This window comes from Glycine max, chromosome 10 (genome assembly GCF_000004515.6).
Source record: "Glycine max cultivar Williams 82 chromosome 10, Glycine_max_v4.0, whole genome shotgun sequence".
Taxonomy (NCBI): Eukaryota; Viridiplantae; Streptophyta; class Magnoliopsida; order Fabales; family Fabaceae; genus Glycine; species Glycine max.
Genome location: NC_038246.2, coordinates 3,543,663 through 3,570,493, shown reverse-complemented (window position 1 = coordinate 3,570,493; position 26,831 = coordinate 3,543,663). Strand labels below are relative to the sequence as shown.

Genomic DNA, 26,831 nt, shown 5'->3' with positions numbered 1-26,831 from the left:
TCCGAACCATACGCTCGCTGCAACATGGTCAGCATAGCCCGTAAGCACAGATGGGTCCTTAGGTCCACCAGGAAACCCCTCATCATCATCCGTAGCATCGTCTGCATCGGTATCGTGTGCGTCATCCTCTGCACCGGTGTCTTGTGCGTCAGCATCAATCATCACCTCATCACCAACAACAGGAGGCTCAGCCGCAGGTACCGCAGGCGAGTCTGCAGGTATCGTAGGCGAGTCTGCAAGTACCGCAGGCACATCATTGGCAATAGTAACAGGTACCCGTTGCCTGCGCGCCGATGCGGTCGGCCTTCGACGTTGGGGAGCACCGTCAGAATCATGACCATCCCCTCTCCCCAGACCTCTGCCAACAACACTACTTAAGGTACGGCCTGATCCTCTAGTCTTAACCATGATCTGCATTATTTCCATCAGTAAATCACACAATTTCATCACAATATTAGCCACTTACTCTTAATAGTTTTTTATGCCATTTTATTATTCTATCAGTGGTAATGAGTTGCATAAGACTTTGGGCAAAACTTGGACCTGCACTATCCATTAGCCACTTACTCTTTCAGTGCCCATGTTCTTCCCTTATATGGAGTCAATGGTATTCTAAGGTGGGTATTTTAACAGCATCTCCATGGACTGTTGGGGCACATTTTAATCAACATCATGTGTTCTTAATTAAGAAACTAGTAGCTCAACAGAGAAAAGAATGAGAAACTCATAATTCATTACTTACATTTATCAAAATAGTATATAAGTATACCTTGAAAGTTGTCAGTGCCACAACAATGTCTTTCATAAGTCTTAATTGCAAAACCATATCATTTTCATCTACTACTCCATGTTCCAGCAATTTGAGTTAAATTCAAAGCTAACAGACTCAATTTGCACGATCCACTTCTTCAATCCTTTTAATTAGCATTAACAATTATAGTTTTGAAATCAGTAACAATTTTCTTGACTTTTACTTAAATAACATTATTCGTAAACCAAATGACAGTCGTAGCACACATCCAAGGATATTTTGCATTTTTTGTTATAGAGTTAAACACTCATCTCTATAAGGTGAGGTAAATGTAAGTACTTTTGTATGTGTTTTGTGTTTAGAGACTCCCTGCCTTAGACTAGGGTATCATCTCCCTGGTCTCTTAATTTTCATGTACCTAAAAATATATTGTTAAAACATATAATCGTGCATTCATAATTTGTTGATGTTGAAGCAAATTTTCTTGGTGGCAAAATGCTATTATTACATACCTCTTGTAAGGAAGTATGAGATTAATCAATCAATTATGATATTTAACCAAATTATAGGCATGTTATTCATGCATGAGATATGCAGTAGCACGGTCAATACAATGTACAACATATGATAATAATCAAATATGAAAGATGTGTATCAATTACAAACAAAACAACTAAAACAAGGACCTAATTATTCTTGTGGTTCTGATTTATCTATTTTAAAACTGAAACATAAGCCCATGATCTTGTGGTTCTGATTCTAACTATTGGGACAATTTGGTTCTACAATCAGTGAAAGGCTCACTCCAGATTCTCGGCCGTAAGATTCTTTGGATGTTTGATCCTGAATCATTTTTCTGTCTTGCTTGTACTACCACCATTTCATTTCACTATTTAAAAAAGATCTGAAATGCTTTTGTATCTTCCTTTCATAGTCTATAGAATATGTGATCATGGTTGATGATGATAATAAAATCCAGATACTTTGATTTCCGAACGTAAACTCTTTTGGATCAAAAAGTCATTTCTATATGGTATAAAAAAAGGTCATATTTCTAATGATGTGTTTTTTTCTTCTTTTTCGAACTTCCAATCAACCTCCCTTAACCGTCTTCGATAACTTAAGAAAAAACCAACTTATACATTTTAAGGGAACCAAAATAAATTGATAGGTTGTAGCCACTAGAATGAAACCACATCATATATATATTATTTGTTGTAATTTAGTTAGTTAGTTTGTTTATTATATTGCTAGTTACGGTTAAAGACTTTCATATATAAGAGAGTCATTAAGAAGTGGTGCATGTAGTCAAGGTGTGAATGATAAAATTCCTCTTCCTATCTCTTTCTCTATCTTTGTGAGTGTGTGTTTCAACAAATTGGTATTCAGAGCTGTGTTTGTTTTCCTGGAATCACATGCTTTCATGCACAAAGATGGCATCCTCTAATGGAAATCTCCCCGCTTCTCTACCCATTCTCAACAACAAGAATTATGATAGGTGGTGTGTCCAAATGAGAGCAATCTTTTGCTTTCAAGATGTCACAAAAATTGTACAAGGTCTTCAAGAACTTGGGACAAATCTCAATGAGGCGCAAATGGCAGCTTATCATGATGCAAAACAAGAAAGATGGTAAGGCGTTGTTCATCATTCATCAAAGTGTAGATGTAGATATCTTTGAGAAAATAATGTTTGCTAATACTGCAAATGAGGCATAGGACATTCTTGTTAAGTCCTACGGGGGTGTTGGCAAATTAAATGAGCTTCTGCAGATGAATGATCAAGAGAGTGTGGTTGAGTATTTCACTCAGATTCTGACCCTTAGAAATCAAATGAAGAATTACGGCGAGAAGCTCGAAGATGTGATGGTCATTGGCAAGATCATGAGAACCTTAACTCCAAGGTTTGATTATATAGTGGTTGCAATAGAACAAGGCACAGATCTTGAAGGGATGAAGGTGGAAGAGCCGACAGGGATACTTGAGGCACAAGAGTTGAGGCTCAATGAAAGAAACTCAATGAGATCCTCTGATCAAGCCCTTCAAGCTCAGACATATAAAGGAAATTCTAACAATGGTGGCAAGAACAAGAAAGGAAAGGAAAATGGAAGAACAAAGGGAAGAACTCTGGTGAAGATCCAAGCAATTGGAACCAGAGTCATAATGAAGAAAACAACAAGAAGAATGGTGGAAAAAATAAGGGTGGCAAGAAGAAATTCAACAAGAAAGGGATCCAGTGCTATAATTGTAAAAAATGGGATCATTTTGCTGATGAATGTTAGGGCAAGAAAGTGCCAAGAAAGGAAGATGAAGCTCAATTGGCATATGATGAGGGTTCTGATTCTGATGATAATGTATTGCTAATGGTGACTACCAATTCAGAAGATGATAATTCTAATCTCTGGTATTTAGACACAGGATGTTCCAATCACATGATTGGCTATAGAGAGTGGTTTGTGAATCTTGATGAAAAGGTGAAGAGCAAGACCAAATTTGCTGACAATAGTACTCTGATTGCATAAGGTATTGGCAAGGTGATGATCTAGAGAAGAGATGAACAACGATCCTTCATTAGTGATGTGTTGTATGTTCCCAACATGAAGAATAATCTTCTCAGCCTTGGACAACTATTGGAGAAAGGCTACTCAATGAACATGGAGCATAACCAATTATAGGTGTTTGACAACATAGGAAGACTGATCTTGAAGTCTCCTCTTTCAAATAATAGAACCTTCAAGATTGAGATTCAAATTATGGAGCACCAATGCTTAGCCACAACAATCAATGATGGGAGTTGGGTGTCCATCATAGGTTTGGGCATCTGAATTTCAGGAGCTTAAATCTATTAAGAAACGAGTGTAGTGTAGGGTCTTCCTTCAATTGGAATGCAAAAGCAATTGTGTGCTGATTGCTGAATGTTGTGAGTCCAAGCAACCAAGAAACTCCTTCAAGTCAGAATTACAAATAAGATCCAAAGAGAAGCTTAAGGTGATATTTTCATATACGTGTGACCCCTTTGAAGTTAAAACATTGGGAGGTAACAACTACTTTGTGTCTTTTATTTATGAATTTACTAGAAAAATATGGATTTATCTCAAAGAGAAAGAGTGAAGTGTTTGATATATTCAAAAAGTTTAAATTACTTGCTGAATAACAAAGTGAGAAAGTAATCAAGGTACTTAGAACAAATGGAGGGGGTGAATACAACTCACATGAATTTCAGAAATTTTGTGATAAAGATGGTATAATTCATGAGGTGACATCTCCTTACACACCTCAGCATAATGGTGTTGCTAAGAGAAGAAATAAGACAATTCTGGACATGGTCATAAGTATAATGAACGGGAAAAAGATGTCTCATCACTTCTGGGGGGAGGCAGTATCTACTACTACCTATATCTTGAACAGAAGTCCAACTAAGAGACTGAAAGGAATTACACCTGAAGAAGCTTGGTCAGGGAACATGCTTGATGTTAGTAATTTTTGAATATTTGGCTCTATGCTTCGAGCATGTAGCTGAACCAACTAGAAGGAAATTAGATGATCGTGCTATACAAATGGTGCTTCTTGGATATTATCCAACAAGTGCTTACAAGTTGTAAAAAAAACTTCGTACCCCATTGCCCAGAGGCTCTTCGCTATGCGTACAAGTTGTATGATCCAAAAATGAGAAAGGTTGTCATCAATAGAGATGTTGTAGTGGATGAAACAAGGTGTTGGAATTGGGAAACAAATTCTACAGAAGCATTGAAAAGACTGGTTATGAACCTTGAAGATGATCAACATAAAAAGAGCAGTGTAGTAGCTAGAAATCAGCCTAGAAGATCTCAAAGGGAGAGACATACACCACAAACATTGAATAATTATGAAATGTTTCCTGATACAACAATTACTACAGAAGGAGACTTAGTGTAGTTTGCTTTGTGTGCTAAGACAAAACTTGTGAGTTTTGAGCAAGCTCTACAAGACTCTAATTTGTTGGTTGCAATGCAAGAAGAATTGAAGTCAATCGAGAAAAATTAGAGTTGGGAATTGGTCTCTTTGCCTCATCAAGAAGAGACCTATAGCTGTAAGGTGGGTCTACAAGGCTAAAGTGAAGCCAACTGGAGAAATTGCTAAATACAAGGTTAGATTTGTGGCCAAAGGTTTTTGCAAAAACCTGGCTTGGATTACCATGAAGTTTTTGCTCTAGTTGCAAGGATTGAAACAATTAGACTTGTGGTTGCAATTGTCTCTCTCTTCTGTGGTTGTTGTATCAATTAGAGGTGAAGTCAACCTTTTTAAATGGCCCCCTAGAAGAAGTCTATGTAAGTCAGCCACCTGGATTTGAAGTGAAAGGACAAGAGGACAAAGTGTACAAGCTCAGGAAGGCTCTATATGGCTTGAAACAAACCCGTTGAGCCTGGAACTAGAGAATATATAGCTTTCTTATGCAACAAAATTATGGGAAATGCACTACTAAACATGGTGTTTATATTAGAAACTCAACTGCTTTGCATCCATTGATTTTGTGTCTCTATGTGGATGATCTGTTAGTGACTGGTAGTAATAAAGTAGAAATAGTTGAGTTCAAGAAGAGGATAATGGAAGAATTTGAAATGACATATTTGAGGGTGTTATCCTACTTCCATGGGATAAAGTTTGCGGCCACCAAGAAGGGAATTTTCATAGATCAAAAGAAGTATGCGACTGATATCTTGAAGAGATTCAACATGACTAATTGTAATTCAACCACTACTCCAACTGAAACAGATCTCAAACTTGAAAAGGAAGGAAGTGAGCAACTGGTTGATGCTATATTGTATAAACAGATTGTAAGATTATTGAAATGCCTATGCAACTCTAAACCTGACTTGGCCTACAGTGTCGATCTGATAAGAAGATTTATGAAGGAGCCGAGAACACCTCAACTCTTGGCAACCAAAAGAATTCGGAGGTATGCCAAAGGAACATTAGATTCTGGCATATTGTTTCCTAACGATAAAATGAGTGTAGAAGCAGAAATGTTTGGCTACTCAGACTCTGATTGGTGTGGTGATAAATATGATCAAAAGAGCACAACATGGTATGTTTTTATGTTTGGTAAAGCACTAATCTCTTGGTGTTCAAAGAAGCAAGGTGTGGTAGCATTTGTCTTCATGTTATGTAGGATATATTGCTACATCTATGGCAGCTTGTCAAGTTGTATGGCTGGAAACCTTATTAGAGGAGTTAAATCTAAAAAGACGTTAAACCAATGAGGCTGTTGGTTGACAACAAGTCAGCAATTGACTTGGTTAAGCATCCTATTGCACATGGTAGGAGCAAGCACATTGAGACACAATTCCACTTCCTGAGTGATCAAGTGACTAAAGAGAAGCTTGAATTAGAGATTGCAAATTAAAGGAGTAAGTTGCTGATAGTTTAACCAAGCCTTTGAAGTTGGTCAAGTTTCATGAGTTGAGAGATAAATTAGGAATGTTTTCTCTAGTTAATCTGGATATGGGTGTGCTAATTGTAAGTTGGTTAGTTAGTTTGTTATATTATTAGTTACCGATAGAGACTTTCATATACAAGAGAGGTTTTAAGAAGCGGTGTGTAGTCAAAGTGGGAATAATAAATTTCCTTTTTCTATCTTTTTCTCTATCTCTAAGAGTAAGTGAGTGTTTTAACATACATTATAAAAATTTATTTTTGATTGATATGTTGAAGGGTAGACGAATGAAATTTTTTATGTTTTTTAAATTATAAAAACTAAAATGCCTTAATATTTTATTTTATCTATATTTTCATTAATTTTAGAAGATTATAATAATATGATAATTTTTTTTTTTTGCAAATCAAATTAGGAAGACCTTTTCTTTCTCCCTTCACTCTCAAATCAAATTAAATGAGGGACTCAATCTTTTCCTTTCTTCTTATCCGTCAATTTTTTTTCTTTTTTAACCTAATTACATTATAAAAGTATTTTTAGATAAAATAAAAGAATGTTTTTTTTATCTATAAAAATTAAATATGGTATAAAAAATTTATAATATTTATACATTCTGCTTAAATAACTAAATTAGACCTTAAAAAAAATATTTAAGAACACTTAGAGATTTTTTATTAGAAGAGAAAATAATATAACAAAAGTTTTTAAAATAAGTGTTAGTGTTGTCACTTTTTTTCCCCATTCTATCCTAACAATTTTAGGTGTCGGCTGGACTTTGACCCGTATGTTAGGGACCTGTTCTGCGGGCATGAATAGTGGCGTGACGCCTTTTCTTTTTGGATCTCTAGCCCCTTCTCGTGGACCGTAGCCGCCTACCAATCTAATTTATTCTATTCATTTTTTATTACTGGATAAATTATTTCATTTCATTATGCGTTTTTTTTTACGGAACATTATGCGTTTTTATAACATTAAAATAATATTTTTTATAAACTTTAGAATTAATCTTTTTTAACGTAGTTCAACAACTTTGAAAATGGAAAGAACTTTTTACTATATAAATCCAAAAAATAATAAATTCATATTAATAACCAAAAAATTTCTTGTTCGATTAATATTAAACTTGATTTTTTAAAATAAAATCTTAAATTTAAACTTATGAATAAAAAAAGTATAATTCAAAGGAAAAAATCCCCTAAAATAATCAATCAATTAATCATTGATAAAATTAATATGATTAAAAAATATTTTATACCAATAAATATTAAAAGGGGAAGAAAGCAGTCTTGAGCAAAAGTAGGGTTTTTAAAGTGGAAAAGGTTGCGCTTTGCTAAACCCCCTAATGATGATTTGTTGAGAAAAACGATTTGTTTTACCTTTTCTATTCAAAGGAAACCCAAAAAGGGGATTACACATTGACAATGTCCGTAATAGACTGCACTTTATATACACCTAATATTGCTTAGTACTTTAAAAGAATAAGAAATTATTGAAAGTTTTAAAAATAAAATATAAAAAATGATGAGTGGAGGACATAAAACGTGGGGATTTCCCTTCCGGTCCTTGATTTGTTGGTTCTGGCAGCCTCAAGTGTTATTGACGCTGAGTTATTACAAAATTTATATTTCATGCAAATCGTTGATGAAAAAGGTTGAGAAAAATGTTTATATTTAATATCGTGAAGATGATTATTTTTAAAGGAGAAGAGAAGATAGATGAAAAACCAAATAAAAATATTTATTTAATGGGAACAAAAAATGTTACACGCGTTGCAATCTCACACGACACCGACATGTAACACAACCCCCGCGCACGTTGCTAACATGCGCTGCCCTCCCTCTCTCTCCTTCATATATCAATCTCTCTGCAAAGTTCACTCCTTCATATGCTCGATTCCTCTCTCTCTCTCTCTCTCTCTCTCTCTCTCTCTCTCTCTCTCTGTTCTTTATTCTGCTCATCATATGATTTCGTTTTGTCAAATCTGAGCATCGAATTCAAACAAACACGGTTACTCCTCAATTCCCATTCAATCATTCATTCATGTTTTCTTTTTGCTCTGCTAAGTGCCATCACTCGTTTTTGATTTCATTTCCAACAACGCCAATTTCATATTGCCTTGTCTTGTGATCATTCTCTAGTATTTAGCATACCTGCAGAAGGTTCTTATGTCTCCCCCTTTGGTTTGAGCTCTCAGATTACTCACTACTCAGTAATCAAAATCTTTGTTGTTAGCTTTAGGTTTTTTCTGATTTGGCTCTGTGACCTATGAATCGGTGTTTGTTTGTTTGTTTAAATTGAAATGCAATGAGGAAGCGCCCCGACCAAATGGAAAAAGGGGCAGCAGCAAAGAACCAGAATTCCCGCATTTGCTTTTTGGCATCCCTTTCTGCCTTCTTCTGGTTTTTGCTCCTTTACTTCCATTTTGTGGTCCTTGCAGGAGATAATAGCAATAGAAAGATTAGTTATAATAATCAAGTTGATCTTGATCACTCAACCCTATCAACAACACCTGTTTCTGTTAGTTATGAACCTCCCCCAACCCATCAAGTGCAAGCCCCTCCTAGAAAGATTGGCTTCCCTGACACCGACACTGACACCCTACACGCCACCAAGAAGAGTTTCCCTTTCATGAGAGCAATGAGAGCTTCTGAGAACAAGAGTGATCCCTGTGGGGGGAGGTACATTTATGTGCATGACCTTCCCTCCAGGTTTAATGAGGATATGTTGAAGGAGTGCCGGAGTTTGAGTCTTTGGACTAATATGTGTAAGTTCACAACCAATGCCGGTCTTGGTCCACCCCTTGAGAATGCTGAAGGGGTGTTCTCGAATACTGGCTGGTATGCTACCAATCAGTTTGCGGTTGATGTGATATTTGGCAACCGGATGAAGCAGTATGAGTGCTTGACAAATGATTCCTCCATTGCTGCTGCGGTTTTCGTGCCCTTTTATGCTGGATTTGACATAGCGCGTTACCTTTGGGGTTATAATATTTCAACGAGGGATGCAGCTTCACTTGCTCTGGTTGACTGGCTCATGAAGAGGCCGGAGTGGAGCACAATGAATGGAAGAGACCATTTTCTTGTTGCAGGAAGGATAACCTGGGATTTCAGGAGACTGTCTGAGGAAGAATCAGATTGGGGCAATAAGCTTTTGTTTTTACCAGCGGCGAAGAATATGTCCATGCTTGTGGTTGAATCCAGCCCTTGGAATGCAAATGATTTTGGAATTCCATATCCTACATACTTCCACCCTGCAAAGGATGCTGATGTGTTCATGTGGCAAGATCGAATGAGGCAACTAGAGAGGAAGTGGCTTTTCTCCTTTGCCGGTGCTCCCCGTCCTGGCAACCCCAAATCAATCAGGGGTCAGTTAATTGATCAATGCAGACGGTCAAATGTTTGTAAACTGTTGGAATGTGACTTTGGCGAAAGCAAATGTCATTCTCCCAGCAGCATAATGCAGATGTTTCAAAGCTCGCTTTTCTGCTTGCAACCCCAGGGTGATTCATACACGCGAAGATCTGCTTTTGATTCAATGCTGGCTGGTTGTATACCTGTCTTCTTCCATCCAGGCTCAGCATATACACAGTATACTTGGCATCTTCCCAAGAATTTCACAAAGTATTCTGTCTTCATTCCCGAGGATGATATTCGTAAGAGGAATATCAGTATAGAGGAAAGGCTTAGTCAGATACCCCCTGAGCAAGTGAAGATCATGAGAGAAGAGGTCATTAGTCTCATTCCAAGACTAGTGTATGCTGATCCTCGCTCCAAATTAGAAACTCTTAAAGATGCATTTGATGTTGCGGTGCAAGCAGTAATTGACAAGGTTACAAATTTGAGGAAGGATATTATTGAAGGCCGTACAGATGACAACTTCATTGAGGAGAACAGTTGGAAATATGCTTTGCTGCCTGAGGGAGAGCACGAGGTAGGACCTCATGAATGGGATCCTTTCTTCTCCAAACCAAAGGATGGTAATGGAGATTCCAATGATTCATCTGCTGAAGTTGCAAAAAACTCTTGGAAGAATGAGCGAAGAAATCAATCATGAAAGGAAGGGGGGGAAAATCTACAGGGCGCTTAAGGCTTAATCCTGACTTAACAATGCTTTGCTTGAATTGGAGAAGAATTACAAATTATTGTTGGGTCTTGCAGTGCACTAACATGTCTTGCTTATATTGAGCGAGCTTCCCTCATGGAAACCCTCGACATGGAGACATATTGTTTGCTATACACATTTTTGTGTTATAGGTTTTTCTGATTTCTGCTTCATGTATTTCTCCTCACTACTTAGTGGTTCCAAGAATGATTTGGGAGGTTTAATAATTCCTTTCATGTAATAGTTTTATTCATTTGATTCATATAGGAAATATAAACAAAATTATTACAGTTAATGGCACCAGAACAAGTTTAACCATTGAAGTCATGGATAGATCAGTTGAAGTTTCATTTCTCCGATACATCAGCCTGCCATACACGAAAATGCGTTGAGAAAATGTATGAGCTGTTTTCATTTTAGTATATTGGGTTATTTCATTTTGCTGAATGCACCTGTGTGAATGGCTTGTCTTGTTTAACTACCTGTAATGGAAGCAACTAGAGAAAATGTATGAGCTGTTTTCTTTCCACGCCAGCTGCTTTCTGGTTTATATAATTCACGTTTCTACATTCTGGGTTAAAAAAATTGTAGGCGCAATTAAAATATGAAATTCTATGGTATTGCACAATACTGTGTCCAATTGATATCAATTTATTTTGTTAAAAGACCTTTAAACAGTCGGTGGTAGTAAAGAAGTCACTGTAAAATTCTCGAAGTACGTAACGATTCATTTATTTCTTTGATATGAATGAAATTAAACTCTATTGAGTATTGACGTGTAGATTCGCTTTGATGAAATAATTCATCATATTTTGAGAAAAATACCAGAAGTTTCTTTCCATACAGTTTTTTTAACATTGTTTTTAGCAAAGACAGTGTGGTAAATGGTATTTTTGTCCTTAATGAAAATGGTTAGATGGAAGTGCTGAGCAATTGTCATTGTTTTTAGCATTCTGTTTTCCCCATCTGCGTGTAATTTTCTCCTGTTTTTGTCATCTTCCATCTGTCCACCATGATTATTTTATAGAGCAATTTTCTCGTTAAAGTACTGTTCCCCAATAGTGTGATGCAACACATAACTATAATTAATTAAAAAAATACAGCTGTTTATAATTGAAACCATTGGCATTTGGCACCATAATCCTGATGCGAAGAAAACCAATTCAGATTGGACCAGGCCCAGACCAACAATTTGCACAAGGTTTTGATTTGTCTGTCTTATGTCACGCGGAAAATGATCAATGAAAAGGAAAATCCAGTACAAGTTTGACTCTTTTTCATGTTTTAATTTTTTTCAATTTCTTCTACTACTAGGAGGGATGGGAAGAGAAGAATGAGACATGTGAAATAACATGTTTAATATATTAGAGACAAAAAAAAAAGAGTTGTAAACAGATATTATATGAACAAAACAATTCTTCTTAGAAAACCAGTGGGAAACAAATAAAACTTGGCGTTTTGTTTTGTCAATGATTGATGATACTTCTACAAATTTATACTCGTATATTTTATTTTTTACAATTTTGTTGTAAATCATAATAGATGACACCTTTTTTCAATCTGTAACCTCTTCAGAATTTTGAAGTGCTCACATTGTTGACATACCGGGACCCAATACTGTCTCTGGGAGAGCCAGAGCCCACACAGCTTTCATTGCTGAACTAGACCAAGGCCAGTGCACATGTAACGTTAGAGTATTTAAGTACATTAATTAAGAAATAAGTTTAAGATTGCTATGAGAAATTACAATTTATAAGAGTATATTAATAATATTTAAATGTTATATTATTTTTTATAAAATCTTTTTATGTTGGACCTCAGCTATGTATCAGAATCATGGCAACAGAACATGGCATTCCATGAGTGACTGACGCCAGTTTCTCTTTGTTACTGCTATGTATCAGAATCATGGCAACAGAACATGGCATTCCATGAGTGACTGACGCCAGTTTCTCTTTGTTACTGTTAGTCCAGCATTAGTAGTGGTAGGGTTATGATGACTTATTATGGACAAAACTTGCATATAGTTCTATAGGAGCTGGTGTCCGATTAGAGTTAGAGTTTCACATTGGTAACATGTATAATTCTTTAATGAAAACTTTTTTTCAGTGAAACTCCAATTTTAATTGAAGAACAACACATGCAGTACAACACCTATTGAACTGTAAGTTTTTTCCTTGTACTTATTCCTTAATCGAAACTCATGTTACACTTCTATAATGTTATGAACGTGGCTGATTTAGAGGTTCAGCTCCTCCAGAGAATAGAAGGAAATTCTAGAGGTTTCAGAGATAAGGAGAAATTCCAGCTTTTTCTTATTCATCCTTCTGTTATTTACATAATATTTATAGATCCTAGGAAGGAATAGTTTCTTCTAGAATTGGTATAATCCTAGGAATCTAACTAATTTCTGTTATGGATGCTTTTTCTCTCAGGTACGCAGCATCCGCAGGAGGATTGTGGAGGATCTTGTGAGCTGGCAATTTCCATTGGATACCTTCAGATGAAATCTTTCAAATAGGTGGGCTTTTTGACCTTTCTTTTGACTATTGGTTCCTTCTGCACCCCATTTTCTGTAAGTTCACCTTCCGTGTTTGCTGCTATGTCTCTGTTGTCCCTGATTGAAGCTTCTCTGTTCATAACATATATGATCTAAAATTTGCACTCCTAAACCTTGAGAATATAACTCACTTAAGATATTTGTTTAAAAAAGGTGGTTTAACAATCCTTGATGATCCTTCTATGTTTAATCCATGAACAGGTTCTATATAGACAGTTAGACACATAGACCCATGAATCCATACATCTTGATCGAAGAAGAATCAAAACTGATGAATATCTCTCTCGAAACAATCCAAAAGGAAACAAAACATACTAAGATATTAATATGCAGCATGTTGGGGGTACTATATTTCCTGACAGTTTTTTGCTTATTCAAAACATAATAGAAGGAAGTCATTGAGTGATGAGCTTTCCATCCAACTTGTCTATAGAAAACAGATACATGATAGCCAAACAGCTGCAGGACAAGCAAAATTTCATAAAATTTTGGGGGTGTCAGAAAAGACATTAGTATGTGAATTGAAGTTACATGCACGCCAATATATCATTTCACTCGGGTTTTATATGACTATATTGTAGAACACAAACTTCCTGAAAAAGGGCAAAAGAATAGAAGGGCAGAGTTAGCACATTGACTCATTTTTTGACAAATTGCAAACCATTTGCATTTGAGTATCGCTCCATGAATCTCATGAATCTATCCCACTCCCTTGGACTCCGCATTACATACTTGGCTTCAATTATTGAGGGCTTCCCATTGACAAATTTAGCACTTACATCAACCGACTGAAGGACTCCTTCCTCATCAATCATGTAAAACCCGGTGATATCACCTATTTCACCGGAAGAATCGAATACCGAGGGTTGATCAAATGTGAAGATAGCCATGCCATTTGTTCCATCCCTTGATTTGGTCAGCCTCACATCGGGTATTGTTTGTTCATCAGTTCCCTGGATGAACTGTATTTTTGGTTTGGCCATCATGATAACTGGCATGTGCATGGGAGTACTTTGTCTTAGCACAGGTAACCTCAAACATGGCATGCGTAAAGTTTGACCATTGAATGAAGAGTTTGTACTTTGATGAACAATTGAAGATGGGACTGCATAAACAAAGAGGCTGTTATGTTCACCATGAACATCATAACTCATAAGCATTATTTCATATTTTGCTAGTGATAAATATCATCAAAGAAACAAAATATGCATATATATCCAAAGTTCAAAGAACTTCTACACTTTTGGATCAAGGGTAAGGGTCAAAGAAGATGATACAACAAACTGCTCTACACATATAGAATGGCGCAATGTAGCTTGGAACTAAAGGGGCTTCTAAGATTACTTCATATACTTGACAACATTAGAAAATTGTATATTCTTTTAAGAAAATTGTAGATTCTCGGTTGTCCAGTCACTTTTCTCTACAACATGGGATGTCATCAATCAAAACATACCATCAAAGCAACATATCACCTCTTTGCATGTCTTCAAGAACATGACACATTTTTGGTCCATCAATGTTTTTATGTTCAAGTTGGAAATTGTATCAAATTGATGGAAGTTTGAACACTTAAAATCTAAACTTTAATGTAATGAGTATGGCATATAATGAAAAATGAAGCACCATATCAATAATTTTATGTTGTCAAGAAAAAAAAAGAGGGCAAAAACAAAGGAAAAGAAAACAATGCCACCTCATTTAGTTTATCCTATTTTCTTATTTGGCCTCCTTGAATGCAAAGTGTCTCGTAACAGAGGCAAACCATATTGAATTGAAAATGATTCAAGGACCTTAACAACACAAAAAAAATTAATTCGAATGCAATTATGGAATTTCAGGTGTAGAACTTTAGATGAACCATTTAAGTTGAGTCCCCAAGAATGCCTAAGAGAAGAAAAATGAACATTTTTTTTCCTAACTTAACGCAAATATGATCAAATTCAATAGGAGAACATACATTGTCCAACTTAATCTCATCACCCTTGTAAACTAGTAAAATCATCTCAGACTAAGTCTTTGCACATTTCATAGAAAAATAGAAAAAAAAAATAATGTTAGAGAAGATAATTTTGAAGAGTGTTATGTTACCTGCATATGAGTGCGGCTTCTGAAGTGAGTTGGAGAGTGGAGAGGACAATGCAAGAGAGTGGAGGGTTGCCATTTCCAGAAGGAGAGAAAGAAATGAAGTTCACAGCACCTCTCTCTCTGTAGCATAAAGGAGTGCAAAATTGTGGTCCAAAAAAAGTGCTTGGTGTGTAACAAACTTAGCCATTCACTTATGATAATACTTTTGCATTTTGCAAAGGATTGTGTGAGAGACAGTGATCTGATTTGTCATAATCGATTGAGGATGCTGACATGGCATCTCACTAATGATACACGTTACACCAATTATGATATTTGTTATTTTTTCGTTGTTTCGGCTAAACTAAGTGTTGTGTTTTTTTTTGTGTGTGTGGGTAAATCTATGCACCACTCACATGTGTCGCACATGGTTGGTATCTGAAAAAAAAATAAAACTCTAGCCCGTATAGTGTTTCACCAACTCAAAAATGGCCACCCCATATGGGCTTGTTTAGCTTTCTTGATCTATTATGACACAGTTTTGTTCTCGTGGAAAAAGATGACAATGAATTTTTTTTTGGGGGGGCAGATACTATCGTAAGCATGATAGTGAGGTGATAATTAATGAAAATCCTCCCAAAAGTGACATTAAGGATTGAGATGAAAGGCTATATAGAGAACCATAAGACTGCATCTTATGTTTTCTTTTTTTTTCTCTCTCTTTTCCGTATCCACAAGCACCCTTTTCAAAATTCCTAAGGGTAAGCCGTAAGCCATATAGCATACCTTGATTACAAATTAGCGTATTCAATACCATGAGGATAATTCATCTTCATCTGTGTTTTTTTTTTTAATGTTTTGATTGAAGTATATTATTTTACAAAAGGGTATTTTTTTCTTCACTTTCGAAATTGCTTCATATGCACTTCCCATGTTGTCATTCCGGAAGCAATATGAGAAGTACAGAATGAAACAATTGCCTTTACAAAACCACGTTGTAAACAAAACTGAAGCCCAATATGTGTTGGGCCTAAAATTCATGGTATGTGTTACCTGACTTGCATGTCAAACAGTCAAAGTTTCAATTAAAGAGCGCCCAAAATTCTTGTGGCATTTCTGTGTAAAGGGGAAAAAAAGGAGGAAAGGAAAATAATAGAGCAAACACACACAGAAAAGATTAAAAAAAATCGAAAATGTTTGTTTGTTCCATCAACTAGCATGTACATGTGCAATTAGGAGCACTATGATCCCGTTTTAGCATCTCTTTGCTGTGTGTAAATATGGACTTTTCTTTTTCTTTTCATTTTTAAAATGGTGAAAAGGCTGGTTCTGGTTTTCCTTGGCATAAAGGCACGTGGACACATGTAAGCAATGTTCTCAATTTAACATCCTCTCCATTGTAGCACTAGCACCCCCCCTTGGATTCCCATTTCCCACGATTAAAAAACTAAAGGGTATAAGAAAGAAATCAAATCAAATAATTCAAAATATGACTAATTGATTATTTGAAATCCTCACTCTCTGTTAGTCTCTCTCCAATAATAAGGAAAAAAATGTACTTCACCAGGATGCTGCTATATTCACGTGGCATCCATCTGTTTTGGTACATCAACAGGTGCCAAATGTGTTCCAATTTCCGAACAATTAAAAGGGCAGTGATATATAATGATTACTTTCTTAAACCCAACACTCCACATGCATGCATGTGAATATTGGAAAAGATAAAAGTGCAAAAACAAAAAAAAATAATAAAAAAAAATTGATCTGAAAGAAGTGTCACAGTTGGTGGGCTCAGACCATGATTGATTTAGCGCAGCTAGCACCTTGCTCCCATTTCCTTCTGCTTTCTAACTTCTCTAATACTTTATTTTCTTTTCTCAAGGCCATCAAATTAATATCATCTACAATAGTTTCGCATGCTTCTGAAAAGAAAATTTCCTTCAGCATTAACAAAAATAACTCCCAGATTCATTTGAGGACTTTTGGTTTTGTACTATCAAATTGTAGTAAAACAATGAAATTTTTTGATACATTACTTGGGTTCCTCTCTTGGCTGGTTTATTTGCATTTGCTTCTTTGCTTCTAGTATGTCACAAATGATCAATTAAGTGAATGTCACTCTAGTTCTTAAAATAACTGATGCTCTAGTTTTAAGAATACCTCATTATCATTTTTGTAGCCCTTTTTATTTTTATGGAGGGTAGAATTTGTCTTATTTTCATGTTTCCTTCTCCCTGTTACATGGAAAGATTCCCTTCTCTAAATCATAACCAATAATTAACATCTAAGGCTAAAACCATGAAATGGGCAATGGATAATGGTTCTCACATTTCCTTTATTATATTTTCCCTTTTTCTCTCTAATGTCTCTTCTTTTCTTCCTCCCTTCCTCTTCCTATTGGATTACAAAATAAGTGGGGGAGAGGGGTACACAGTTTCTTCACTCTTTTTTCTTAAAAGACTCCCATTATCACATGGTTTTCAGATTTAGGTTTGAATTTTGAAGAAAAAAATTAATGAGTACACCAATGTTCTGGTGGATCCTAACTTTAGCCGTATGTTAGTAGGGCCATTTATGCATCATTTCTGAATCTTTGTCATGGTTAGAAGTTACCCCTTAAATCCTCTTGAAATTCAACTTTTACAATCATGGAACAAACTTAAAGTAGCTTAATGAATTTATTTATTAAATGTACTGGCAAGGCAAGATGCTTTCTGCTAGATACTGTTTATTAACAACCCCAAGGTTCTGAAAGCTGCTATCGTAAAAGATGAAACGAGGTTATAAAGTTTACCTTCACTATGTACTGTGGGAGTTCTATTTTTTTTTTTTAACTTCTTAATTATCTTTTTTCTCATTTCTGGTTGCTGATTGAATCTCAATCATAAATTGCTAAATTCATATCATTTTTGTGGACTGATTGGAAATGAAACTCAGATGGAGTGAAATATTTGTTGCATGTACATTTATTTATTACCTACCTAGAGAAGCTAGACAAAACACTTAAGAGAGAAACTAAATACATACTTCACCTCGATCTGTCCATTAAATGCAGAAGATCTAAATTCTTTCATTCCTTTATTCACATTTCACAATCTTTTAAGCAAGAATGTAATTGCCGTAAAAGGGATTCATAATAAACAAATAAGAGAGAAACAATAGTTGTTTTTTTATGTATAAAAAAATACAATAACTGCATCATTATTCCTCCTTCAAGTTGACAATGATCAGATGATTACAGATAAAGGGAAGAATTAGAAACTAAACTAGTAAGAAGGGCCACATTCTCTCCCATGTTTTATGTCGGAGGAGCTTCAAATAATTCCAAAGCTTCACTGTCCTTGCATGAACATTACTATCTGCTTTGAAATACCAATCCACTAACCTGAAAAGCCCTTAAAAATTGAACACATCTAATCAATGGTTTATTATTAGCCTACAGTATTATATATCGAATCAACTACTTAACCATCCTCCTTTGTCCTTTCCACACAAACCTGAGATGTCACTCTCTGTCAGTGTTCTGTCCACCCCCCACATGATCACCCTTCTACTCCAGTAGAGAGTGCATGCAAATGGTGCACAACAACTGAGACACTGATCAAGCAAAAGAAGAACAACAATAAGAAAGATGCAGATGAAAACTCAGTTTTTCTTCTACTTCTGTTGCATTTGCTGTTTCTCTTATGGCTATGCAGCTGCAGCAAATGATGAAGTAGCTGCTTTACTTTCTATAAAAGAAGGACTCACTGATCCACTGAATAGCCTGCATGATTGGAAATTGGTGGACAAAGCAGAAGGGAAGAATGCAGCTCATTGTAACTGGACTGGTGTCCGGTGCAACTCCATTGGAGCCGTGGAGAAGCTCGATCTCTCCCGCATGAATCTGAGTGGCATTGTGTCCAATGAGATACAAAGGCTAAAGAGTCTCACTTCTCTAAACTTGTGTTGCAATGAATTTGCCTCATCATTGTCATCCATAGCCAATCTCACCACACTGAAGAGTCTTGATGTGAGCCAGAATTTCTTCACTGGTGACTTTCCATTAGGTCTTGGAAAGGCATCAGGACTAATAACTTTAAATGCATCCAGCAACAATTTCTCTGGCTTTCTTCCTGAGGATTTTGGAAATGTCTCTTCTTTGGAGACTTTGGATCTCAGAGGCAGCTTCTTTGAAGGGTCAATTCCAAAATCCTTCAGTAACTTGCACAAATTGAAGTTCCTTGGTTTATCTGGGAATAATCTCACCGGGGAAATCCCGGGAGGGCTGGGACAGCTTTCATCACTGGAATGCATGATCATTGGATACAATGAATTTGAAGGAGGGATTCCACCCGAGTTTGGAAATCTCACCAAGCTGAAGTATCTTGATTTAGCAGAAGGTAATCTTGGTGGTGAAATTCCAGCTGAGTTGGGAAGGCTCAAATTGTTGAATACAGTTTTCTTGTATAAAAACAAATTTGAAGGCAAGATTCCACCAGCAATTGGCAACATGACTTCATTGGTGCAGCTGGATCTCTCAGACAACATGTTATCAGGAAATATTCCAGGTGAAATAAGTAAGCTGAAGAATTTGCAGCTTCTGAACTTCATGCGGAACTGGCTATCGGGTCCTGTGCCTTCTGGCCTTGGTGATTTACCTCAACTTGAGGTGCTTGAGCTATGGAACAATTCCTTGTCAGGGACATTGCCTAGAAACCTTGGCAAGAATTCACCATTGCAGTGGTTGGATGTATCATCCAATTCACTCTCTGGTGAGATTCCAGAAACTCTTTGCACCAAGGGCTATCTCACCAAGCTCATACTTTTCAATAATGCCTTCTTGGGTCCAATTCCCGCAAGCCTATCAACATGTCCTTCACTTGTTCGTGTTCGAATTCAGAACAATTTTCTTAATGGGACAATTCCTGTGGGTCTGGGTAAGCTTGGGAAGCTTCAGAGGTTAGAATGGGCTAACAATAGTCTCACTGGTGGAATTCCTGATGACATTGGTTCTTCTACATCCCTTTCTTTCATTGATTTTTCCAGAAACAACCTCCACTCTTCTCTTCCTTCAACCATTATTTCCATTCCAAATCTGCAAACTTTAATTGTCTCCAACAACAACTTGGGAGGTGAAATCCCTGACCAATTCCAGGATTGTCCCTCACTTGGTGTCCTTGATCTCTCATCAAATCGATTCTCTGGAAGCATTCCATCTAGCATTGCATCATGTCAGAAATTGGTAAACTTGAACCTACAGAATAACCAATTGACTGGTGGAATCCCAAAATCATTAGCAAGCATGCCTACATTGGCCATTCTTGATCTTGCCAACAACACTCTGAGTGGTCATATACCTGAAAGCTTTGGTATGTCTCCAGCTCTAGAAACATTCAATGTCTCACACAACAAGCTAGAAGGTCCTGTCCCAGAAAATGGCGTGCTAAGAACAATAAACCCGAATGATCTTGTGGGAAATGCTGGCTTATGTGGTGGCGTTCTCCCTCCATGTGGCCAAACCTCAGCATATCCATTAAGTCATGGGAGCTCACGTGCAAAGCACATTCTTGTAGGATGGATCATTGGAGTATCATCAATACTAGCAATAGGGGTTGCAACTTTGGTAGCAAGATCTTTATACATGAAGTGGTACACCGATGGATTGTGCTTTCGAGAAAGATTTTATAAGGGTAGGAAGGGGTGGCCTTGGAGATTGATGGCCTTTCAGAGGCTAGATTTTACGAGTAGCGACATTTTATCTTGCATTAAGGATACAAATATGATTGGGATGGGAGCAACTGGGGTTGTTTACAAGGCTGAGATACCACAATCAAGTACAATTGTGGCAGTAAAAAAGTTGTGGAGATCAGGATCTGATATTGAAGTAGGAAGCAGCGATGACCTTGTTGGAGAGGTGAATCTTTTAGGGAGGCTAAGGCATAGGAACATTGTTAGACTACTAGGATTTCTTTACAATGACGCCGATGTTATGATAGTTTATGAATTTATGCACAATGGAAACCTTGGAGAGGCCCTGCATGGTAAACAAGCAGGGAGATTGCTTGTAGACTGGGTTTCCCGATATAACATAGCTCTAGGAATAGCACAAGGACTTGCTTATCTTCACCATGACTGTCATCCACCTGTTATCCATAGAGACATCAAGTCTAATAATATACTCCTAGATGCAAATCTCGAGGCAAGGATAGCGGATTTCGGATTGGCCAAGATGATGTTCCAAAAGAATGAAACAGTTTCCATGATTGCTGGATCCTATGGATACATTGCCCCTGGTGAGTTACTAGTTCATACATACTTTTGCAGGTTAATCACATTACTATTATGCTTTTCACTTTTCAGAATACTTAAGACTGAGTTTGTTAGTTAAACTTAGAGGCTCAAAAATCATAATTTTCTATCAGCAGATTAAGATACAAGAGAGACTGTCTATATTCATATCTGTGAAGAGATGTTTCTTCCTGCTTAATGTGCAAGATTTAAATTTCTAACCATTTCAGTACTTTATTACTTGGCAGAATATGGATACTCCTTGAAAGTGGATGAAAAGATTGACATTTACAGTTATGGAGTGGTTTTGTTGGAGCTTCTCACTGGAAAGCGGCCTTTAAATTCGGAGTTTGGAGAATCTATAGACCTAGTAGGGTGGATTAGAAGGAAGATAGACAACAAATCTCCAGAAGAAGCATTAGACCCCAGTGTAGGAAACTGCAAGCATGTTCAAGAAGAGATGCTATTAGTTCTCAGAATTGCACTTCTTTGCACTGCCAAGTTCCCCAAGGATAGACCCTCCATGAGGGATGTTATGATGATGCTCGGAGAGGCAAAGCCTCGGAGAAAGAGTGGTAGGAGCAGTGAGACATTTTCAGCAAACAAGGAGATGCCAGCTATTAGCTCATCACCAGTTAATGGCCTTCTGTAGGAATCAAAATTGAAGTTTTCCCAGGCCAGAAATTTTCATTGTACTTAGAACAGTAGTTTTGTTAATTTCTTGTAATTTTTTAATCAATTCAGTGGTTCACATTTGTTGTTAAAATATGTACATCAAGATGAATTAACTTTTGCAAGGAATTTTCTATGTACTGTGGTTTTGGTGATGAAGCATATATTTCAGTCAGAACCAAATAAAGCAATTGTACCTACTTTCATTTGAATAGCACTGATATATTTTTTTATATAATTTTTTAGCATGTGCATGGTTTATGTATGTACATAAAGTACTTTTTCATTCCTCAAGTCAATGGAATTCTTATTTACGAATCGTTTGTGCTTTGTCGAAATCAAACGCTATCTGCATCAAAATGAGGGCCACAAATACCCGAAAGTGATGACTTTAGATCAAAGTTCCAGCAATTATTCTTTTCAAACCCAAGAGATTGCTTGTGATTCAAGTTCTTGACCACAAGATTGATGACAAAACAGATCTTGCACACATTTTAGCTTTGTCTAAAAGCTACAACCATGGATCACATGGGTGAGGGCTTGCACTAAAAGCATTTTTCTCACAATTTTCAATGAGTGCTATTTTAAAATTATGGTACCAACAATCAATATGATCAGACTGGTCATTTTTTAAAATAGGTATTCATTCAAGGGAAATTTGAATTACCGTAGCAGGGAACTAAAGTTCAAACAAAACTTTATAGCTGAAATAGTTAGCAAACATTCCACATTTACAACACTAACAAGCAGTCTGACTTGTATGATTAGTTGTATTGCATGAAAATCTATGATGCCTGCACCCTCCAAGTGAGATGAATAGAGAGGCCGCAACAAAGATACCAAATTAAACAAACAAACTGAATTAATTAAGCAAAAGTGTGAGATTTTATCATTCAAATCTCAAAACTTCATACATTTGCAGTATTCCTATACTTTTCTGTTTCGGTTTTTCCTCTTCATCTATTTGACAGGTTTTTCATGTCCTTAGCCATGAAAACGGAATCTATATGGGCTTGCATCTCTTTTTTATGTTTTCTTCCAATCTCGGTGCTGCAAACAAGTATGCATTAGCAAAAGAAAAACATGGGTAAGTTGTGTTTGGAAAAATAAAGCATTTGCTTACCAAGTCCATTAGCCTCAGATGTCCTCATGATTCTTAGCCTCCTCACTGAGCTAAAGAACATCCTGATAGCAATTTGAAAGAGCAAGATAGATGAATATCAAAGCAGAGGAACAAAGATCCTCATAACCAGTGTTAAATCATAAAAAGACAAGCTAAATGAAACTACAAATATGAAATCTTTTTCCTTGTCCAAGAAAAAAGACATGACCCTATCAATCTCTTAATAGGATAGAGTATAGCACCAATATTTGACATGTAGCTTTTAGAGTATAGCACCAAATATTTTTACCAATCTCTTTATTGCCTGATGAAAACATTACATGTACTATTTGACAATTAATTGGCAACACATTTTTGTACTGCAGTATCAGTTTTAACATCGCATATTTGATGCTAAAATAAAATTGATGTTTGTGGACCAATTACTTACCCCCAGGGAACATCCCCAACAAGCATCCAATCTCCTTCCTTGTCTTCATAAGTGAGCACAAACTTGGAAGATCCATCTAATAATTTTGAATGCCTTTCTCCTCCGATAATAAAGCCATAATCCTCACCATTTGATCCTATAAACAATGATGTCAATACCATTGGGGGAAAGAATAGAACACAATGAAAACACAATTAAATGGAATAATCCATCTCAAAACAAAATCCTAAAGAGAGAAGTAGAAAAAATGACATGCAATAATTATTTTAATGATGAAAACATAGCATCAAGGTGTGGTATGTTTGTTTACATTTTGTCCATTGTCACTGCGTTTGGAAAGTAAAAAATAGTAGCTTCATAAAAAAAAACTCCTAAAAACACTCTTGCAAACTGCAGTTGAAGAGAATCTTAAGTAGGTTGTTGCTTGGTGGTTTCTTATCTTTAAAGTTTTGTTATATTTTGAAAGCTCATAGGTCAAAGAACCATAATAGATATGCCTGAAGAAAAAGAGTACAAAGAAAAATCTATTCTTAACATGGCAAGGGGAAGATGAGAAAGGGAGAATAGAAGTTTAAACCCCTATCATTAAATACAACCTGCATAAAGTATTCCACGTATGCTTCTCAGTTTTTAAGTTTTCACCAAACTTAAGAATAAACAATTTTGAGTTATTCACATGATATGGCTAGAATTTACAAAGTTGAGAAGAGAGGAAGCATTAAGTTACTGTTAAGCCATATTTAAAGCAGACACAAAAGAAATGATACAAAGTCAACAAAATATTCATCAAGCGGTAAAATCTCAGTGATCATGAAATATATCAGAATTCCCTGAAGGAGATGCATTCTCTTTATTATGAGTATAAAGACCAACAAGGAAACTCACCTTTGCAAGTGGTGACTGTAGTTGATTCATTAAACATATCCTCTAATGTTTGCGCTAAGGTTTCATAGGAACTATGAGCACTCAAATCAACCTTCCTTCCAATTGGTATCCCATCCATATTTACCTTGACAAACAGGGAACTCCTGAGGTGTCTTTTCTCTTTGGCATTTATGTTATTATCATTGCCATTGTCATTAGTCTTCCTGGCCACAGTATTATCGGTCTTACTTTTCTCAGCCACAGAGTTGAATACTTCAGTTGATTTTGCATGGCTATTGAAGCTATTCACTCTATATGTTCGAAGTGGAGGCCATCCAACTACTTGACTGTTTGGTAAATTCAATCACAACAGAAATGACAACCCCATCAGTGAAGAAACGAGAAAAAAATGGTAATTATTTGATTTGCTTTGTTTCAAGAAAGGTAAAGCAACACCATAGACTACTGGTTGGATGGCAAACCACTTGTTGAGAAATAGTTAAATGGAAACCAATTCTTTTGGAAATAGTAAAAGAAGGTGACAAATTAAAAGCAAGAAAATCATTCTGCAACTCAATCTACTGGTGCCAATTGATGATAGTTCTGTATACTTTCACATCTACGGGTAATTCCAACTCCATAATAAGATCCAGCCAGCTGCTTTATTTTTGTCCAACAAATCTATTAGGATATTGACATGACCCACAGAACAGACAAAACATACCATAGGTTTTTACACAAGCTGAATTATGTATTGCAGTTAGGGCATAGTTTTTTACACAAGCTGAACTATGTACTGCAGTTCGGGGCAGGGATCATACCAAATCCTCTTCAAAATCACACATTCAATTTTCATGATGTTAAAAACATTCTCTAAGAAAATAGAAGTTTAGCCCTCTTTCATCTTCCACTGCTGATTCTAATTCTGATCCTGACTATATAAATTGCCTTATTCTTTTAAAGTTGCTAACTATAAGGAAACTCAGGAATCTCTTAAGCATGCATTAGATTACATTTTTTAGATTGTACATTCATCAATGGAATTCAATATAAAAGTCAATATGTTTAGTTTCAGTTACGTTCAAGGAAGATCATAGCAATCTTTCTCTTCAGAGTCACAAGAATGAAAGACTCCAACGTTGAGAATTATGATATAAAATTCTCCAACATGTATGAAACCAAGTGAATCTAGATCATCATAAACACACAAATACTCACTTTTAAATACCACAACCATTCCTCTTCACCGTAACTATTACCAACCCCCCCCTACGGATTGTAGCAATACAAATCGAATTCTCAAAGGGCAAAATTGTTTTAAAAGGTAACCTCATAATAAGATACTAATATTAGAAAAATACAACATCTAGTTAGGTTATATTCTATTAACTCGTTTAGTCATTGAGCTTTCCAAACTCAGTCAAGCAAATTGAATTCCATCGGGTAAGTACCACCATGTGATTCACAAACTCACAAATTAAAAGGAACGAATTTTAGACAGCAGCACAAAACCCAAAATGCATAATTCCACATCAGATAAAAAATTCAACAAGATCAAATCATAAAACTATTGTACTAACAAAGAACTAAGGTAACCTATTCAATTTCAAAGCAAGACAACATAACCACATAGGTAAAAAAAAAAGAGTAAATTAAGATAAGAAAAAGATGATAGATACCTGGGACGGTTATTGGCAACAAGAGAATCGGCAGCAGCTCTCTTGGTGCCAGCAGTGATGTTGTTGGGAGAGGAAGAAGAAGAGGAAGGTGATGATGCTGCTGCTGCTGCTGCTGCTGCAGAAGAAGGAAAATCCTTAGCAGTGTAAATTCTAGCATGATGGTGGTGATGAGATTTTGATGAAGAGCCAGAGGAGAGGCTCAACCCAAGACCCAATTCAAGCTCAGACTCTTCTGGGCATGAAGAGTCCTCCGAAGAAAGCGCCAAGTTGTCATCTTTTGACACAGTTGACATCGACCCACAAGCTGAAAAACCACTCAGAGTGTAAAAATATGATTTTTGGGAGAATTGAAGAAGAATAACGAAAAGGGGTAGTGGAAGAATTAGAAGGGAATTGAATTGAATTGAATAGTTTTGAGGGCAGAAAAAGAAGAAGAGTATGATAAGCGGGACGGTTAGGTGGGAATGCTGATGGAAGTGTGAGAGAGAAGGGGAAAGGGCATTAGGCAGTGTGGGTCCACATGTCTGGTCTGGTTCGTGCGGTTCCTTCATTGATGTTTTCACTTTAACTTGATTGTACTTTTATTATTACTATATTTTCTTCTGCTCCTAGATTCTCTCTCGTCCTTTTCTTTGTCTACACTCTGGCTCGCTCGAGTCAAGCACAATTGCTGAATTGCAATTGGACACTACACAATACATTCATCATCAGTCCCCAATTTATCGTCCTCCTATCGTGAGATGCACTATTACACACATACCGTGGCATGATATATTTAAAGATTAATTGAATATAATTTGTTCAATCTCATTTTTTTTATCAATTACAAAATTACTATTCAAAATTATATAATGAAGTGTTTCTAAATTTTTACTATCAATTTATAAAACCATACAAAACATTT

The 26,831-nt window shown here is 36.3% G+C and overlaps 5 protein-coding genes across 5 annotated transcripts; 3 read left to right on the top strand and 2 right to left on the bottom strand.

Moving 5' to 3' along the window:
- The first annotated feature begins 2,184 nt into the window (after positions 1–2,184).
- LOC102669126 (uncharacterized) lies at positions 2,185–3,270 on the top strand. Its single transcript, XM_006589756.1, has 3 exons — positions 2,185–2,349; positions 2,468–2,935; positions 3,031–3,270. The coding sequence occupies exons 1-3, from the start codon at positions 2,185–2,187 to the stop codon at positions 3,268–3,270; spliced, it is 873 nt and encodes a 290-aa protein (XP_006589819.1).
- A 4,774-nt stretch (positions 3,271–8,044) lies between these two features.
- On the top strand, positions 8,045–10,557 carry LOC100788959 (xyloglucan galactosyltransferase MUR3). Its single transcript, XM_003536902.5, has one exon. It carries the CDS (start codon positions 8,466–8,468, stop codon positions 10,212–10,214), a length of 1,749 nt encoding a protein of 582 aa, XP_003536950.2. The 5' UTR covers positions 8,045–8,465; the 3' UTR covers positions 10,215–10,557.
- A 1,997-nt stretch (positions 10,558–12,554) lies between these two features.
- Positions 12,555–15,081, bottom strand: LOC100780777 (photosystem II reaction center PSB28 protein, chloroplastic). Its single transcript, XM_003537062.4, has 2 exons — positions 14,914–15,081; positions 12,555–13,927 (listed from the first exon to the last, which is right to left on the bottom strand). The coding sequence occupies exons 1-2, from the start codon at positions 14,984–14,986 to the stop codon at positions 13,461–13,463; spliced, it is 540 nt and encodes a 179-aa protein (XP_003537110.1). The 5' UTR covers positions 14,987–15,081; the 3' UTR covers positions 12,555–13,460.
- A 3,102-nt stretch (positions 15,082–18,183) lies between these two features.
- LOC100788430 (MDIS1-interacting receptor like kinase 1) lies at positions 18,184–22,045 on the top strand. The gene is made up of 2 exons (XM_006588643.4): positions 18,184–21,164; positions 21,408–22,045. Exons 1-2 carry the CDS (start codon positions 18,521–18,523, stop codon positions 21,809–21,811), a joined length of 3,048 nt encoding a protein of 1,015 aa, XP_006588706.1. The 5' UTR covers positions 18,184–18,520; the 3' UTR covers positions 21,812–22,045.
- Positions 22,046–22,511: 466 nt separating this feature from the next.
- On the bottom strand, positions 22,512–26,475 carry LOC100527033 (auxin-responsive protein IAA11). The gene is made up of 5 exons (XM_003536900.4): positions 25,928–26,475; positions 24,270–24,595; positions 23,385–23,520; positions 22,955–23,016; positions 22,512–22,881 (listed from the first exon to the last, which is right to left on the bottom strand). The coding sequence occupies exons 1-5, from the start codon at positions 26,218–26,220 to the stop codon at positions 22,835–22,837; spliced, it is 864 nt and encodes a 287-aa protein (XP_003536948.2). The 5' UTR covers positions 26,221–26,475; the 3' UTR covers positions 22,512–22,834.
- Between the last annotated feature and the right edge of the window lie 356 nt (positions 26,476–26,831).

Coding starts and splice junctions, on each gene's coding strand:
- LOC100780777 (XM_003537062.4), bottom strand. CDS start 14,986: ATGGCAACCCTCCACTCTCTTGCATTGTCCTCTCCACTCTCCAACTCA. Junction 13,928..14,913: donor GAAGCCGCACTCATATGCAG/GTAACATAACAC, acceptor TTGTTTATGCAG/TCCCATCTTCAATTGTTCAT.
- LOC100527033 (XM_003536900.4), bottom strand. CDS start 26,220: ATGTCAACTGTGTCAAAAGATGACAACTTGGCGCTTTCTTCGGAGGAC. Junction 24,596..25,927: donor GTTGCCAATAACCGTCCCAG/GTATCTATCATC, acceptor TTTACCAAACAG/TCAAGTAGTTGGATGGCCTC. Junction 23,521..24,269: donor TACAGTCACCACTTGCAAAG/GTGAGTTTCCTT, acceptor CATTGTTTATAG/GATCAAATGGTGAGGATTAT.
- LOC102669126 (XM_006589756.1), top strand. CDS start 2,185: ATGGCATCCTCTAATGGAAATCTCCCCGCTTCTCTACCCATTCTCAAC. Junction 2,350..2,467: donor ATCTCAATGAGGCGCAAATG/GCAGCTTATCAT, acceptor AATGAGGCATAG/GACATTCTTGTTAAGTCCTA. Junction 2,936..3,030: donor AGAAAACAACAAGAAGAATG/GTGGAAAAAATA, acceptor GATGAATGTTAG/GGCAAGAAAGTGCCAAGAAA.
- LOC100788959 (XM_003536902.5), top strand. CDS start 8,466: ATGAGGAAGCGCCCCGACCAAATGGAAAAAGGGGCAGCAGCAAAGAAC.
- LOC100788430 (XM_006588643.4), top strand. CDS start 18,521: ATGCAGATGAAAACTCAGTTTTTCTTCTACTTCTGTTGCATTTGCTGT. Junction 21,165..21,407: donor CTATGGATACATTGCCCCTG/GTGAGTTACTAG, acceptor ATTACTTGGCAG/AATATGGATACTCCTTGAAA.